This window comes from Neodiprion virginianus, chromosome 5 (genome assembly GCF_021901495.1).
Source record: "Neodiprion virginianus isolate iyNeoVirg1 chromosome 5, iyNeoVirg1.1, whole genome shotgun sequence".
Taxonomy (NCBI): Eukaryota; Metazoa; Arthropoda; class Insecta; order Hymenoptera; family Diprionidae; genus Neodiprion; species Neodiprion virginianus.
Genome location: NC_060881.1, coordinates 317,555 through 335,952, shown reverse-complemented (window position 1 = coordinate 335,952; position 18,398 = coordinate 317,555). Strand labels below are relative to the sequence as shown.

The following is an 18,398-nucleotide window of genomic DNA, read 5'->3' as shown; positions in this document are numbered from 1 at the left end:
AAATAGTGGTTCAAAAAGTCACTTGTTTATTGCTTTGTAGAACTTTCGCTGCGTTAATTTCCCGTCTTAATTTGCCTGTACTTTACGGACACTTTCCATGCACGGAGATAGTCCACCTTACCTCTACCCTTCATAGCATGGTCCTACCATCCAAAGTACAAGACGAGGCGAAGCCTCTGCCGCAGTCACGATTCCGAGTGCAGCTGAGCGGCGACCGAGAATCCGAGAGCCAGAATCCACGGTCGCGTGGTATTCTCGCGTAAAATCTATTGTTGGCGGCGTGGGTGGAGGTATTTTAGGAGGCTTTTATTAACCGCCGCGGCGCGAATATTTATGCACATGTATACACCGTGTATATAACCGAGGCGTGCAGGTGCGCGTTCTCGCCGGAATGTGGGAATGTGCGAAGGCGATCTCGGTCCGCACCCGCGTTTATTATACACGGTTGGTGGACCGGGATGCCGGGAATTTACTCAACAAGTGTTCGCCCAAGTCGGCGACATCTCGGATCTGGCTGACTCGTCGTCGACCTGGACCTCAAATCGAGGGCCAAGTGTGCCCGTCTGCGGTCAACCAAATCCCGCACAGTTGCCAGCCGCGTGTCGTTTCGGTGACGAAGGGAATATCGCCGTTTCGGTTACGGCGACGGAAATTTGGCGGATTCCGCAAGACGCGAGACAGCGAAAGGGGAAAAGACAATAAAATACTGCCAGACGACGATCCAGAGAAGGATTTGCTCGTGAAACCAGTCCCTGGCGATAAGAGGGACTGACGTGAGCCCGAGGGGAACCAGACTCCGTGCCGCGCGATCGCTTCGCGTCACTTGCGAGGTGCATAGCACCGCGACGTGATCGGGAGAAAGGAGGACGGGAGAAAAACACTCTCTAAATGTAAAATCGTGTCCATGGTCTAAGCAGTTGGACAAGAGTGATATGTTGGATGCCTGTCGTCAAATTTCGAGATGCCGGAAGTCTTTCAAAACCAGAATTCAGCGGCCAGAAACCAACTTCGTCCCATCTCTTTCTGCAGCAGACTTACCGGCTCAGTGTAGTAAATTTTCGTAGTGTTGGTCGCGTAACGTTGTGGATGAAAATGGTAGGGAGAAGAGGCATCGTTCATGACTCAGTGAAGAGGGAATAAATGGTGCAGGGCGTTCGGGGGACTCGCAAATCTTCGTCTCTCTCACTCTCTCAATCTCTCTCTCTTTCTCTCTCTCTCTGCGCCACTCGCAGTAGGTCCTCGAGCTTCTACCAATTAACGGTCTGGAAATGATCGCCGACTGATGCGAAATAAAGACCTTGTTATTCTTTTCCACCGTGGAGCTAACGTCAATACCGTTGAATTCAAGAACGCAGAACTTTGTCTCAGGTTCAAAAACAACGGCTATGGTCACATTCTTCGCAATGCTCTTCGACAATTCGTTGTTCAAATCGTCCAATTCACTGTCGATGATTCAATTCTTTGAATCATCTACCATCCGTTTCTGTTTCGATGCACAGCTCCTGCACCCCCGCACCTTTAAAGTCGAATCCTCCAGATGAACTGCCAATCGATCCGAGACAGTACAGTTTTAATTGAATCCCATCAATTCGGTGCTTGTACGCCGTCTCCGTTTTACTACTTATATTTTTCGTATTTCACCGCTAAGCAGATTGGTCGGTATGCGAGAGGAAAAAATAAAATTTCCAAGGCGAGAGCGAAAGGTGTTCGAATCTCGTCATGTAAACACGTTGAATCGATATCGATCAATCACTTTCCCCGCGTCTATCCTGCTCCTAGTGCTGCTTCGCGAAGCCGTTACCTTCTGTATGGGATATCGATACCCGAGCATGCAGAACGCGATATCCTATTCCGGACCAATATCGATCAATGAGAGGCGAGCGATAAAATCAGGTCAGCAGGTACTGATTCCAAGTCGCAGAGTGAGTTTCTAGATGCAGCTACGAATCCACTCGGGACGTTTATGACGCCTTAATGGTGCGTAAATCTCTGTTCTACATGCTGTTTTCAAGTCGAGCAATGCCACGTGGCGCTGGATGGTATCGGGCGGCATTGGTTTCCCATGTCGTTGGGTCAGGAGGCAGGCGGAACGGCGGAACGGCGGCGGGGGCTAATTACTTAACATGTAACGGGCAAACAGCCCCGCTTTATTGGTTCAGTGCCGTATGAATTTATGATACGTGTATTAGCTACCCACGGCTGGACTGCTGCCTCCTATATAATACGTGGCATGGGTCGGCTGGAATCTAGCTTGAGGTACATCAGCTTCTGCCCGCTATACGTGCTGCATGTATTACGGCCCCGCTGACGCCCGCTGCATCGCATCCCGTGTATTCGCCGTGTTTCATGCACCGGGATACCGCCGCATCTACGGGGAAAACGGTAAAACCAATTCCCTTTATCAGAATCCGTTACGTAACACCGAGATAAATTTCTGGTTCTGCTTACCGAACACTCCTCGGCTGTTTTCATTCCTTACCGTATAACCGACAAGTACCATATCGTTTAGGGTATTTTTTTCATTTCATTTTATTAATTCAGGCAGTTTTCAGCCGTTATCAGAACAACATCCATGCGGTATATTGCAAAGCCACGGCTTGACATTATCAGTCGCAAACCGATCTCAGAAATCGATTGAACGAGGATAATTTGTGTAATCAGTCAAAGCAGACATTTGGCAATTTCTCTTTTGGCGCCAATTATATAAAAGTTACTGAACAGTTGATCATCGTATGACAGTATCTGAACTCCAATTTTTCGTCTTCCGTTTGACGAACTTGACATTTGCATTTAGCCAAGAAAGAGTTGAAGGATTCATCAGGCTTTTGGCTGGCAACACTTGATCGGGCTCACATAATTGATCGCAGCTTATACTTGCAACTCTTTGAAATCGCTTTCTCTCGCAAAACCTATCGAAATTTTGGTATCAATTCAAAAGGGGACGCCTGAGAAAGAGCAATGTTCGTAAATGAAATATTTTCTTTTCGAAAGAATCGAGCACGATCATTTTCAATACTGCACGTAATCAGCAACCAAAGAGCACTAAATTCCAATCTTGATTGATTTCCGAAATAGTTGCTTCTTGTTTCGGTTGGTTTTATCATGCTTCACTACAACGACCTCACGTTGGTAGGGCACAATACGAATGGAAGTATACGGATGAAAAAATCTACCACTTAAATTTTGGCTAGGGCAAGTAGTATAATCAGCACCTAACTAAAGCAAGAGAATTGATGGTCGTTGACATATTTTTAGAAGGTAATGGCCAACCGAAAAAAGAACAAGAAGAAGAAGAAGAATAGTTCATGGTCGGAATGTTAATTGACATTGCCCTGCTAATGTCATACGATCCCGCTCCGTGATCTGCAGAGTTGTTCGAGGTACTGTTCAATGTACGCGCTGTACCTACTCCTCGGGTTGTGGGCACCCACAAAGTCGTGGGCGACGACGACTCGCGCTGCTGAGGGAGGAGTGTGCACCTGTTTCGCATTACGTAAGGCGACGGACGTGTCATGAGAGTGTGCGAGCCGGTGGTCGCGTGACCGAAACGGGCACGCGGAAGTCTTTGAATCGCCGCGACGCGGAGCGAAAGGCTAAGAAACAGGCCTAATGAAATTTTCATATTTCTATTCATTCTTTATAAGAAGTGAAAATTACCGGGCAACCACTCGCTCGAGCTGCGCTAGCTCCTCGCGTTTTGCCCGCAAAAAATCCATAATTCTCCGTACAGGGCGAGAAATTGTGGTACCCAGGCTACTGGGGTCCTCTGCATAACTCTTGTTATACGTGTATGAAGAGCTGCAGTGAAAACCAATTTTACTGTGTAAAATTGACGTCGTGCTATGGACGAGCAAAATCGATCCAGCATTTTACCGAGTAGACTAGGTGACACCTGGAACAGTTTCATGTTCGGGGATGAAATTGGGACCTTCAAATAGATCTCTTCCTGCAGATCTATAAACGCTTCTCTCTCTCTCTCTCTCTCTCTCTCTCTCTCTATGGTGTCCGGAATGTCTTCTTATACATGGTTAACCAATATTCGAAAATCTGTATATCCATTCGACTCTTAAGCCTGAAAAAACGAGGCCGTTATCCCTAAGTCGAATACCTATAACTTGAGCCCGTTTAGTGGAATGATAGGCTAAACGATCAATCCGCGAATTGAAAATTGAGCATAGATCAGTAGCAGTGACGTTGCGTGGCTTCCAGGTTGCGCAACGAGCGCCAATTGGTCGGTGTTTCGAAGGCATTGAAAAGCTGGTGGGGAGTCCTTTGTGCATCACTCGAGTGACGGTTAGGAGGTGAGATCTCGCCGTTGTCGGTTCGAACCGCGATCACTATCTGGGATGAAAAAATCCAAAATAGGCCCATTGTCAGCGCGTGGCTGAAGCGGGACTATCTAAATTAGAATCGCGAAGCTTGTCATCCGCTCAGAGGAACGGAGATTCTCCTCCACCTGCACCGTCTTCCGATGTGCCGGCGCATTCAGTGACTCCACGGCCTTCTCCGCGACTCTTTTCCACCCACAACAAATCCGAACGATCCAAGGTCGGGAACCCGTCTTACTTACACACACCGTCGTCTTGACCCCGATATAAGGTACATAAGAGAGCTTCGCTAATCCAGTTCTTTCATCTCTGGTTTGCTGCACGTGGACAGAATTCGAGATGGAAAGAAAACGGGATGTCTTTTTATGGAATTGTTCATCCGTACAGCTCTCCTGTCGCATAATATTGAATGGAGACAATTGGAGAAGTCGAGAAATACCTACCGTGTTCTCTTCTCAATTTCAGCTTGGTTAAAGTGGCTGAACGACCGCTGTTTGAATATGGGGCTTGCCACGCCAACTCAGTAAACCGTTGTCCACGATATTTTTTAATTTCACCGAGGACTTTTTCTACGTTAGGACGACCTCTAAAATGCTTCGAAGAATCTTTTCAAATTCTTTGAATCACTCGTCTTTACCCTATGATTTTTTTGAACCCATCTCAAAAACACCGGAATTCATTTTTATGAAACAAGAAGAAAAGACATTTGATTTCCGAAATGAAACATTTTTACGCAAGATTCAGAGTGAGACCGCGGAAACCAAATGGTTCTTTTTTTGCCTAAAGACGAGTGATTCAAAGAATTCGAAAAAATTCTTGGAAGCTTTTATAGTGGGGGGGGGGGGGGGGGGGGGCCTCAATGAAATTAAAAAAATGTTACGATCAATCGTTTACTGAGTTGCCGTGAAAAGTCCTACACATAACGTAAGCGCGTATATCGCACGAGAGCTACTGCAAAACAAAATTGGTGCATAATAGAAAATTTCCGAGTACCTACTGCAACGGATACTTGCGTCCTCCTTCTTTCTCATTCTCCCCGACCGCGCTGCGCGCCACTCTTCTTGTATATTATTATAATTTCACGCGAGTAAGTGGATACGTGCATCGCGGTATATAATGTATAACTGCGCACACACGGTGAAGAAAAGTCGCGGAGTCCGATTACCTGCGACGAGATAATGCCAACGGTGCGACTTGAGAGGAAGCGAGACGAGCGTACGATGAAACTTACACCCGAGACCCGATGAATGGGGGGAGAAAAAAAAATTCATTTTCTCAGCTGAGTCATCATAATTGCCAACAATTGTCTCCTCGCGAGTTGCAAAATATTTCAGTACACAGCCCTGCATTATTCTGCATTTTCGATTGAAATCATCATTACACCTTGCTAGACGGATCTACGGATGGCAAAATTCAGTAAACTTTTACCGATATGTAGCACTATGTGAGTTGTAGCTGTAATCGATGAAATTTTGATTCTTTTCAGCGATACCTCTCACAATTAGCTGTGGAAAATGATCAAGGTGAATCGGCAGATAAGAAATACTGGAAGCGTACGGAAATGGGATATACATCGGTTCGTGCTTGTGCAGTGTGAAAACCTAGCGGACATATCGCCGAAGTGGTGACCAGGTGAGTAATTTTTTCAAAATCCTAAGGTGACTTCATTTCTTCGATATAATTCATGATTATTCCGAGATTCCCGTTCAATACAATCAACCAACTTTCCAAAAATATGCAAAATTCGGCGTTGTACGAGGAATGAGAAGAAAATCCATGGCATAGAATTGAAAGAGACACGCGCCGGATGAAAAAGTAAACATAAATTCGATTTTAATATCGCGCCAAATTAGTAATCGAGGTTTTTCCTGTATCGTTGGTGCTCTGGAGTTTGCTAATAATAACTTTTTGTCTCCCTGCATGTCACGCGACGAGTTAATTATGACGCTGCCGGACGGTCGCGGTCGGCTCTGGGAAAAAAAATATAAAAAAAAAAACGAAAAAAAAAACCACACCTCGCTTCAACACGTGTTCTGCTGCATGTAAAAAGAGAGCAGGACAAAAAGTATAGTGAAACGATGGACGAAACGCTAATTCGATTAATAATCGCAAGGGGCGACTGTAAAATCGAATCGATCGCCACGAACGGCTTACCCAATACCTGCAGAATGTAATAATCTGCGCGGTTATTGGAATTATTGTGTCTTATTGTTAGATCAGGAGATTTGATCAGCGAATATATCGGGCGTAATAAATTCTAAAAAAAAGGGCAACGACAATTTATTAATCTAAGCACCACGAAAAAATTGCCGCTTCCGGTAGAAACAACGCGAATCTTTATCGCCGTCTGTGAATTCGGTGGATTCGAAAAGTCCAAACGAATTGCAGCCCGTCAATCAGGCTGATCGATCGATCGATCATCCGTCCGTTATCTCGATGCCGTTATTACGTAGGTACCTACATATAACTTGTGCACACAGGTTTCACAGCTATCAAAATACCACGGGAAGAAGACGATCGCTTCGAAAAAAAACCGTCTCTGCGGAGGTAAGTAAGCCGAGCGAACGATAGCGATAACGACGCGTGGGCATCGCCGGCTTTCCGAGATTATCAATTTCTAATATTTTCTTGCGTCGGTTCTTCGATCGAGAAAACGCCCGTGTTCGTTATCATCATCGTTCCTCAACATCAGGCTGCGCCGCCGGGTCGGATCTCGCTATAAGGCCATTCTCAGGGCTGTCGGGGAGCCGTCACACAGGATGTCTCTTGTCTAGCTTCAATGGCGTTTCCCGTTTATCTTGACAAAAATTTTGATCTTTTCCACAAGGCGTTTGAACCATCCTCACCGAGCCAGCTCACTCCTTTTATGATTATTCATCGGGTTATACGTATAACGTTTTTAGTCGTAATTAATTGACATGGGGGCATCCTTCTTAAATTTCATTCAATTTTGCTCAATCTCAGTTACTTGACATTTTAATGAACATTCGTCGTTCTTGTTTCAAGAAAATATTCCATCACCGTATGTATGTATAATTTAGGCTAAAAAAAAAGAATTCGTATAGCCATCGGTTTAACTAAGTTGAAAAAATTAGTTTTAGTGCTCGGTTATTGGCGGCATTTCACATTTCTCATCAAGCTAACGACGACTCAAGATTCATTTAATGTACACACCGTATCTTACGTATTTTATATCTTGTACAAATGAACCACGTGCTCGCTAGAATATTTGTATCAACGAAGTATTAAGGATCTCGGCTCAAATTCCCCGAAACCCCCCCAAGATTCCCTGACGTTTCACGGTTATTCCAAAATTCGGCGGGAACGGTGACAAGTACTTTGGTAAAGAGTTATGTCGTAGTATAAGACGAGAAGGAAAACGTGAGGAAAAACGTCGTTGAATCGCCAAATTGATCGGCGAGTTTGCACGTGATACAATCGAATCTGCGTTTGTCATCCTCGGAGCATCGCGGCTAACAGAACTACCGAGATGTTTCACAGACTTGGACAGTACCGCAGAATCAGGTCTGTAATACACTGCACCGATGATGGATCATCCGAGTAACGGATTGGCTGCAGCTGGTGATAAATCGCTATGATTTTAATACCTATGTTTCTCAGAAAGAGAAAACTCCGTCAGTCGTGACAAGATCAACTCGCTTATTACTAATACGTCTGCGTAAGTTTCATTAGGTTTAGTTTGAGAGTGTAATACCAAAAAGAGAGAAAAATATTCACCACGATTCCTGCAGCTTTTGTCGGAATTAGCAGAGTGCGCCGTGGCAAAAACGAGGTCGTAATTAGAATAACTAAATTCGGGATTTCATTGCCGCGTGGAATTGCGTTGCCAGCCACGCGGTTAGTTGTGCGGCCAGCAATTAGCAACGGCACCGGCAACGGACGTAGATTATAGGCAGGTATACGTAGGTATATCCTGCATAAACTCAGCCTTCCTCTAATAGGAATAACAGAAAGAATCTTATAAGCACACCTGCAGCGGCGGTAATTAATGCCGTGTATTTCTCACTGTCAAATCAATACCAAATGTAAACGCAGAGCTTACCTATACCGCCTAACCGTTAATTCACTTCTTTTGAATTAATATCTTATTTTTTTTTTTTTTTTTTTTTTTTTCATTTATTAATTTTTTTTCCACGTATTAGACGCTAGTCGCGACGTAGGATATGTACGAGTAACGTCGTATGAACACGCGGACGCGATTCACCTCGTTTTATCGTTTCTAAGACCGTAATTGATGCATACTTTGTATCGTAAGGAACGACAAACGAAAAAAATAACAACGATTAAAAACTTGTCGGTGGAAACCGATTCGTTCCAAACACCGAACCGATTCGTAAAACGAATTTCAAAACCACGCCACAATAGTCGTGACACACATTTTTTTTTCTTCTCGTCAAAGTTAATCCGATTATAATCATGAGGTTGGATTATTTTTGGAATAAGAATTCTTATTTGGAGAAAACGGGCGGTGGAAATAATACCAATAGAATTTTGTCAACTAGTTCATGTAATTTTCCTGAAATATTTTAGTTATAACAACAATAACAATCCGCCTTATTATTACTGTAATATTCTTTTACAACTAATTAAAGGAAAATTGAATCTCTACAACTTCAAGTATTAAAAATATCAGTTCTGAGATATTGGTTTAGAATATCATAAAAATTTGATGTTCCTCAAAAAGCTCCTTGCGTCACATGTTTTTGTCTTCATAAAATGATTGAAATAATTGCAGCAATTATAGAGGTGTAATTTTACATAGCTAATCATCAAATTGCAAATTGTATTTAAAAAAAAAACACGAACATGTACAAGGATGATAAACTGTGGATTCGCTTCAAATTTGAATAAGAAAAACTTTGCGTGATTCGAAGCTTGTGTGGAACACGAATTACTGGCGTTAAAATCTAAGAACATATAACGTATTGTATACGTAATTCAAACAGAAAGGAAATATAGATACAAAATTTATATTGATACAGTTAAAATTTCAGGTGATTGAAAAAGCTCTAATTTCCACTGTCTTGTCCGCTTTATAATCGAAGGTTGCGATCCTGTAGGTCGGGCGGATAATATCAGAGACAGTCCTTTTTCTTAACGAGAGATTGATTCGTCGTTCAGCGGAACTGCAGAAACATAATAATATGTATAACGAAGATTGCAAGTCACGGTGATAGCGTCGCTGCATCTCGTGTTTCAATACCTGCTTCTAACAATCAGCTAGCTTGCCGCTTGAGCTGGATGTATAACGAGTCGACAATTCAGGTATAATAATCCGACATCAGAGGGCCGGTTTATCAATCATCGCGAGGAAAAAATCCGCGCAGCGCGTGTCTCGCGTCTTTCGATTCTACTCCACCTGCAGCTGCAGCAACGGACAGCTCCCGCTCCTTTCTTACATCCGCAAATTATCATATTGGAATATAATTAACCGAGAAAGCGAGAGGCGAGTATGTAATGCATCGGCTATTATGTTACGGGAGAAAAAGCCGCATCAATGCGACCAGCGATAATATAAATGACAAGTGGCATTTGCAAAACCGCTCGCCCTCCGGGAGTCGTGATTGTCCGGTTTCATTGTCAACCGGCTGCGTTCAAATCCCTCGTATCCTATAATCTTCCTCTCTCTCTTCGTTCCGTTCTTCGGCACTGTACCGTTTCAAAAGTTGCTCGAAATTTGTATACGTATAATATAATTAAATTCACAGTCTCGCTGAATCAATTTTTTGCTTTGAGTGGCTTCTTTTTTTTTTTTTTTTTTTTTTGTCTTCCCCTTCACTTTTGCACTTCTACCCGCAGGAGAAACCATTTATGTTGACGGTGAAACATTTTTTTTGCTTCGTCGATGTTTTGCGGGAAGAGGATTTCGATACTCTTAATTTTTTTTTCTTCTCTTTTTCGCAACAATGACGATGGTAATAACACGGCACATTATTCGAACTAAATTGCTGTAATTTCTGAACACACACACACACGCATACAGATACCTACAACAATGATTTAAACTTGATTTATATAATCTACGCGCAGAATTTAAACGGAAAATGGATTGTCAACGAAGGCAGCTGTTTATGTAATATCGTCGGTGTACCGCCCAATAACAACGAGGTAATTATTGAAGCTCGTGCGTATGTACGTACGAACATTTTGCCTGTGCGTACATAATACGGCATCGCACGCGAATATTCACGTCAGAGACTAGCGGGTCAGCCAGAATTCGAAGAAATAGCCTCGCGAAGGGCGCCGACTCTCCGAATCCACGTGATCTCTCCCTCTCCCTCTTTCTTCCTCTTCTCATCCCCTTCCACATTTTTCCCTCCCACCCTCCCCCACATATCTCTATTTCCCATCTATCTATCTATCTATCTGTCTCTCCTTCGGCTCTCTGTCTCGTGCGTGCCACGCGAGAATGACTTATGTAACGCCACAAATAACGTTAATATGCCACTGCTATCCTCCTCCTCCTCCTCCTCGGACTCGTCATGCCTCTACGAGGCTCTGCATGCGTATCTTCTTTTTCTTCTTCTTTCTTCTATTTACCAACCGCACGAACCCCCCGCCCGAAATCCGAAAGTTGCGAAATCAGGCGTGTTTTTCCCAACCTCGAAACAATTTTTACTCTCTATTCTCATATACGAGGTTGAAATTGTATAGTAACGTTAACGTATATAACGAAACACCGACTTAAAACTTTGTAGAATATAATGAATTTGCAGATCAGAAATTCAGTTTTCGAAAACTAGACATATTTTTTTTCTCTTTAGTACGCTTTCCTCGATCGCTGACAATCACAAAACTGCACTAAGTTGTACTGATTTTTCTTTATCATTTTTTCCTAACGTCAAGAACTTTAACCTTGAATTTTCTCCTGCGTTTCTTTTCCCTCCCACATACCCAAGTAATTACTAAACGTTTACGCTGACTTTGGATCTTTTTTATTGGACGTTATTAGACTTGTACGAAAACTCCAGGTCGTTAATGTACACCGCGTATTCAACAACGTAATAATGTATATTCGTGTAAAGTCGTGTGTGCAGTAAGTATACTACTTCGCACCAATTTTAGTCCTCTGATCAAATGGATTAATAACGGAGTAGGGTTATTGCTCCGTGATATTTATTTTCGCGCGACGAAATAACCGTGAACGAATTAAGAGGAGGGGGAATCTATGACTCAAATTACCGGCGCCAACTATCGTACAGATGACGAGATCCGCAGTCACGTGGCCACCTAAGAGAACCTGCTCGATTATGCCCGATCCATCCGCATCGGCATGATAGACTTCGCGGATCAATTGCAACATGTTCATGTAGAAAGACCGACGATTTTCAACATTTCTATCGTCGTGCTTCTCCCAACCTTATATCTTCTTGCCACTAACAAGTATTATAATTTTAAAGTAAATGTTTCCTCCCTTCGTACGAGGAGAGGATTTGGAAACCGGCAAGGTATACTTTAATTTTATTTAGACAGCGAGAAAAATAATGGTGGAAACTAGAAAAAACCACTTGAGCGACAGCCAGACCCCCTCCTTCAATTTCTCCCTCCCTCCCTCCCTCTCTCTCTCTCTCTCTCTCTCTCTCTCTCTCTCTCTCTCTCTCTCTCTCTCTCTCCTCTCTCTCTCTCTCCTCTCTCTCTCTCTCTCTCTCTCTCTCTCTCTCTCTCTCTCTCTCTCTCTCTCTCTCTCTCTCTCTCTCTCTCTCTCTCTCTCTCTCTCTCTCTCTCTCTCTCTCTCTCTCTCTCTCTTTCTCTCTCTCTCTGTCCAGCCAGATTCCGTGTTCTATTTTCGAAACCCGCCTCGCGGGTCCTCGATATATCCGCGTGCTGCATGAACCACGAGGCCTCTTGAGATGGCTTCTTGTTTTCGGGTCTGTGCAGAGATGAGGAGCTTCTCTCACCTTACAATTAGATGTGATGCCGAATAAACTATATGTTCGTCATTTTTCGAGAGAATAAAACAAAAGTTGGGCTCTGGGTCGATTGGTTACAGTGCTCGAAAATTCCGGAAAAATTCGCAATTATCGATGGGCATTATAATTTTCAACTTTACATCAAATTTTTTTTTGTTGGGCGGCTATTTCTCACCCGGCAAAACTCTTGCATGTGTGTGTTCGGGAAAACCACGTGGATTTACCTACATCCGTCGCATCAGGGGAATATGAAGTCCTAAAGCGCGTGGCCCTGGGGGGGTGGAATTTGAAATGCGCGCCGACTTTCATAACGTGTATTCAAATTTTAACCCCAACGAATAATTAATCCAAACTCATCGCGATCGTCAAACTTACGTAAATAAATATATTTTTTAATTAAACAAGGTATACAGATTTTTCCCCTCGTCGTTTTATATTATTATCACACAACAGTGTATCGTTCAATTTTCTAATAATTGAGTAAAATGAATTATTTTTATCTCACCTGGACTGGTCTGCCAAGATAGACCACCGATGAACATTTTCCTAGAAAAGAAAGATGAATCCATCAGCATACACACGATCGTCTCCAATTTCCAAATTCGTTGTGCAGGTAGAGATAACATTATTCAAACAAAGAATACCATCGTATACTTTTATTTTACTTATTTCATTAATTATTTTAACATTTTCTTGTTTATTCGTTAAATCGTGATTATTTTGTCTATTATTTTTATTATGTTTGTTTGGTTTTTTTTTTTTTTTTATTTTGTTACAAAATTTTTATACATCTCTTATGTACAGGCATGTATGCATACGCATACCAGAGGTTACTGTACTTGCGCAGTAAGCTCCGTTTTTCCTCGCCTGCAGATGTCACCACACTTCAATCAACTGAACTTTTTAACGAAACTTATAGGAGCATAGCGATAAGCTTTTTCCTTTTCTCTCTTTGATTGTCACGATTCCTCGCTGTTGTAAATTGTAATATTTTAAACAACTCCGATCGGCCATTGCGATGCGGTAAACATGCATAAATGGATGAAAATTCATTTATACGTACATATTATAAAATATCACTTCAAATTATACATGTTGCTTTGTTTTTTTTCTCTTTTCTATTGCTATTTATTTGTATTTATTTGCTTTTTAATTTCTTTAATCGCCCGTCAACGAACACGATTCAGTCTATGGAGCGGGTACCTGCAAACTCGCCTGTAAATTTAGTTAAACCCTATTGATTTTTCACCCCATGACGACACAGCTTTATGCCAAATAAAAAACTTACAAATTTTTTTTCCCGACAAAATTTCGCGAACACTACGCGTCGTGTATACGTGTATATCCGTTAGAAAAAATTATACATGTACAGCAGTTTGTTTTATATCTCTTTTTCTCTTCCCCTGATTGTAAGCAGGGAAAATCTGTGAATGTGCAGATGTAGAAAAAACAGAGGAGCTCATCAGCGATTTTTCCGCGGGTATATAATGTATAACGGGAACGGAAGCGGGAAGCGGGAAGCGAGGAGCGAGCTCTGTCACGTGGAAAGTAGCGGGGGAGGCAGTATTTAAATATCGATCTTGGGAGGCGAAGGCCAGCTGCGGGACCGGCGGAATTCGCGAGTCTTTGACGCGGTTTCCACGATAAGGGCGAAAGGGCGGAGGGGGGAGAAGAAAACACGCGCTCCAAGCGACGAATAATCTGCCGCATGCATGCGTTCGCGGATCAGAGATGCCGCGGATGACGAGTTCTTTGCTTTGCTGCACGTGCTCCGAGTGCGGGGGCGCGAAATAAGAAAAACACACATCCGTGAGGTAGACGTGCAACGTTTATACATTGCGCGAGAGAGAGTCTTTCTCATTATCGCGTCGATCGAGTCAAAGGTGAAGATTTTGTAAACGTGATGAGAGGCTCCTCCCCCGTTTCCGGAATTGTAATGAAAAATAGAAGAGGGGGGCTGGACGGCGCCGAAACGCGGAATCGGGTGCGTCGGGCGCGTGTGATTGGCGTGTCTGCGTGTACACGGCCTACGTATGTTTATATATAATTAAATGTACAGAGAATTAAACATGCCGCAGAGGCGCGACGTCCGAATTAATAACGTGAACGTTGGATAGGAAATAAAACTCGTTTAGTGCGATTATTATTAAGTTGTTTCTTTCCTTCTTTTCTCTTTCGCTCTTTTCTTTTTTTCTCTTTTATTTTATCACCATTTATTCAATGTGTGTCTGTATATACATATATCCAGCAATATATCCCATGGGCTATATGTATATACGTATGTAATGAATTATAACAAAACTTTTCACGAGAACGAACATAAACACCGTAATAATATATACATGTACACGTAAACAGGAAAATTTAGTTATTTCTAGTTAGTTTTAGAGAGGAAGAGTGAAAAACGGTTATTACGCGTAACGGAAACTAATCGTAATTTATATATTGTATGTGCGACATGCATGCATTATAATTATAGTTGGTTTTACACGACATAAAATATTAATAGAGTGTAATTAAAAGAACGAAGAGAAACCGTAATACACAATTTTGATTTAATTATCCATATGTATAATGTAGTACATGTACGGATATGTATAATAAATTTGCGGAGGTATCGTTGACACTGATCATTTAATTGAGGTTTTAGGGATTCAATTAACATTTTCTCTTTCGGTGCGAATTTTTACCAATTAAATGCTCCCATTGTCTCATTTTTTCTTTTTTTTTTCCTCTGCTTTTATTTTATCGTTTTTAAAACGGCAATTCGCGGCTTCCAAATTTTTTACTTCATATACATACTTTATTTGTTGGAAGGTGGCGTTGTTTTTTTTTGTTTTTTTTCGGTTCAATTAATCCTGACGAATATTGGTATCGATTCTTTTTATCATTATTTATTTATCGGGTGTTTTTTTTTTTGCTTTTTTTGTTTTTTTTTCGTACCCTGGATCGTTCGGCACCTCGGCGGGCGATCCGCTGGCCACTATCTCCTGGGTTTGGGGCTCCATATCGGTGGGCACGATATTACCGTGAGACTCGTAGTACTTGGGGGATGGACCCGGTCTTCGGATGATTGAGTGGGTGGATCGGTGGGTGGGTGGGTGGGTGTTTGGGCGGGTGGACGGGTAGGTCGGGGAGGGGGGTGGGGGGGTGGTGGTTGTGGCGGTGGTGGCGGTGTGAATTAGGCCTGGAAAGCGCGTCGGGTCAGTCGGTCGGTTGCGTTGCGTTGCGTTGAGTCGAGGTTGAGGTTTGAGTTTGCGTTGCGTTTAGTTTCCCCGAATTCAGTTTCAACGTCACGAGTTTGCTTGGTTTTCGTTATTTTTCGTTTTTCGTCGTTGTTGCTTTCGTTTGTTTCTTTCTTTCTTTCTTCTTCTTCCTTTTCTGTTGTCTTTTTCACGTTTCTTTGCGGGGGGGAGGGGGACGGGGATGAGGGGGAGAGAGAGTAGAAACGGCAATAGCTAGGAACGACGATCGACGACGACGACGACGACGACGACGACGTAGACGACGACGGCGACGACGTTTTTTACTCTATAACGACGACGCGCTGATGTTCTTACGGCGTTTTATCTCTTCTCCTCTCTTCTCTTCTCCTCTCTACTACTCAACTACTATAAACTAATACGACGAGGTTACGTGGTTGCGACGCGACTGCTGACACGGGCGGCGGCCACTTCTCGTACGTGCGACGCGCTCTGTGAGACGTTCAACGCGACACTGCACTCGCGTAGCGGGGCGGGGGTTTCCCCGCTGAGGGGCGAGGTGAGGCGAGGCGCCGGGGGGCGCCGACTCCGCGAACGCCGCCGACGGGGGAGCGCGAGAGAGACAGAGGGGCGTCGATGGCGGAGGGGGGGGAGGAAGAGGCGAACGACGCGGCGCCTCCGCGCATGCGCACTCGTAGCCGCGACCCCGCCGCCAGGCTCTCGGTTGGCTGCAGCCAGCCTCTCCGCTCTCGCTGCTCGCCTGCTCCGTCCTCGCGACGCCGCGAGGCCGCGAGACCGCCGCCGCCGAAGACCGACGCTGCTGCGCCGCGGTAACGATAAACCTCCCGGACACTCCGGACCACGAGGAGGCCCCCCCAATCCCCCGCCCACCCCCCGTACAGAGGCTCCTACCTCCGTTCATTCAGAAATCCCGCCTCGATATCCACATGCCCTCCCGTTACCCCGTCGACGGGACACGGGGGCCTCCGTACGGCCTCTCTTGCGTCATCCCGGTTTTTACTCTTCCTCTTCCTATTCCTCTTACTACTCTTCTTCCGTTTCATCTTCTTACTCCTTTCGGGGTTCAACCGCGACTTACCGGAATATTTTTACCTACCGAAAAGAGAACTTCTATGACTAACCTAACCCAACCTTGCCTAACCTAACGTGACCTAACCTAATCTTACCTAAACTCACACGCTCTCGAATAAGAGAAACGACATTTAGGAGAAAAGAGAATCGAGAATCTTTAAAGTCATTTTTACAAAATAAATTTCAATTTACAAAATGTTCACAAGTACTTGTCGCAATGCGTTAAATTTGTTTCCCAATTCTTTCTTACAGACGCTTCGAAGCACTGTAACATATATCTGCAATGTACAAAAGTATTTTTCAACGAACAGAAATACGTGTAAAGAGACGATGTAATATAATGAGACGAGCACGCGAAAAGGACCTTAACAATATCCGTACATTCCACAATCAATTCATATTCAAATTCGCTAAGCCGGTATCGGTTGAATGCTTTAAGAAATGGTTCATCGTTTACTTTTAACTGTTATACTTTGTACAGCAGTGAAAAAAATTCATTGAAAATTTCGAAAGAATGAAACGAGAACAATATAGCACTGAGAAGGATCGCATTCTTTACAGTTATCAAAAAATTCTACGGTAAAATAGTGAGTATCGCTTAACGATAAAGGTTTCTATATTATTGGAATCACAAGATAATGTGATACACGTATAAGTATTCAGGGTGATTATTTTTGCCGATACTAGATATCCTGACTACAGTAACTTTGAATCTGTTTGTTCGGTTTCCTACATTTTTCCGCTTAAACAATGCCTCGACATCAATTTATTGCTACGCCATCTTCGAATTGTTGCAATAATGACAAGGAAATATGTAAACATACACAGTAAGTGTGACCGGATCAGAAATAGTACCAACGCGTATTAGATTTTCCGATTACAGCTAAGTAAGCTAATTTCATTTTGTACACCCAGAATTATAATATTTCTCAGGTTATGGTAAAAAATTAAAATAATCGAGGACCGCACAGTAATCACACGCGGAAAGTATTCTCGGTGCTGATCGTCCAGTGATTAACTGTCGGTTTTCGGTGTCCCTCTGTTTCTCGTTCCCCTGATTTTCCACGCTCCGTTGTTCACCGACCCTGTATGCAACGTGTCGGTTCGCACCTCTCGACAGTCAGTCGGTCAGCCAGTGGATGAAATTGGGTGAACGAGCGCAGGCAGCGTGGCCTGGAATGAAGAAAGGCCGACCGGTACGAGGCTGCTCTCCTGATCCGCGATAGCGCCGCGTCCGTCTGACGACGAACGAGCAGCCGCTACTTCGACTCCGACGGCTGACGCGACTCTCGGCTGTATCACTTGCTGAAATCTCATGGTGCGCTGTTCGCTGGTGAAACTACGGTGCCTTCGAAGAGCTTGCGACGCCGTTTCATATTCGGCGAGAAAACGGAGAGGGTGAAAGAAGAACCGTGTATGAGAAATAGCGCAAACCTTATGATTGGCAAATTTTTGGTGCGACTGATCGATCGTGTATGTGATGTAAAATGAGGCGAACAGTTTAGCGAACTAATTTTCGACCGATGAATGAACATTTCAAATACCCACATACCCATTCGGTCCGGGTTTATTTAAATAGTTCGCGATCGAACCAGTTCCGTGTTTCGTATTACAATTCTGCGGTGTGACGATGTTGATTGAGAAGAAAAAAATGTATATCTCAGGTGCGGTTTACGGTTTCAGGGCCTTTTCACTTATGATGAAAATTTATTGTATAATCATAGTATAAGTACGTTTCCATTATCGTATAAAAAGACGCGATGCAGCGGCGTTTTTACGCGCCAACTACCAGAGTATATAACTCATTCGAAGATAAGATAAAGAAAAATTATCATCATCGTCAC

At 43.5% G+C, this 18,398-nt stretch overlaps 1 protein-coding gene across 15 annotated transcripts in view; it reads right to left on the bottom strand.

The window, feature by feature from the left end:
* Window positions 1–15,992, bottom strand: part of LOC124305411 (RNA-binding protein Musashi homolog Rbp6) — a 402,463-nt gene extending 386,471 nt beyond the window's left edge. For 7 of the 15 annotated variants that reach the window (XM_046764816.1, XM_046764817.1, XM_046764814.1 and 4 more), the window contains exons 1-2: window positions 15,203–15,989; window positions 12,765–12,805 (exon numbers count right to left, since the gene is read on the bottom strand). In XM_046764816.1, the coding sequence (XP_046620772.1) occupies window positions 12,765–12,805; window positions 15,203–15,267 (106 nt within the window). In that variant the 5' untranslated portion in view covers window positions 15,268–15,989. Of the gene's footprint in view, window positions 1–12,764; window positions 12,806–15,202 lie in introns of all 15 variants that reach the window. The other 8 variants (XM_046764807.1, XM_046764810.1, XM_046764808.1 and 5 more) reach the window with 3 other exon arrangements.
* Window positions 15,993–18,398: the final 2,406 nt, after the last annotated feature.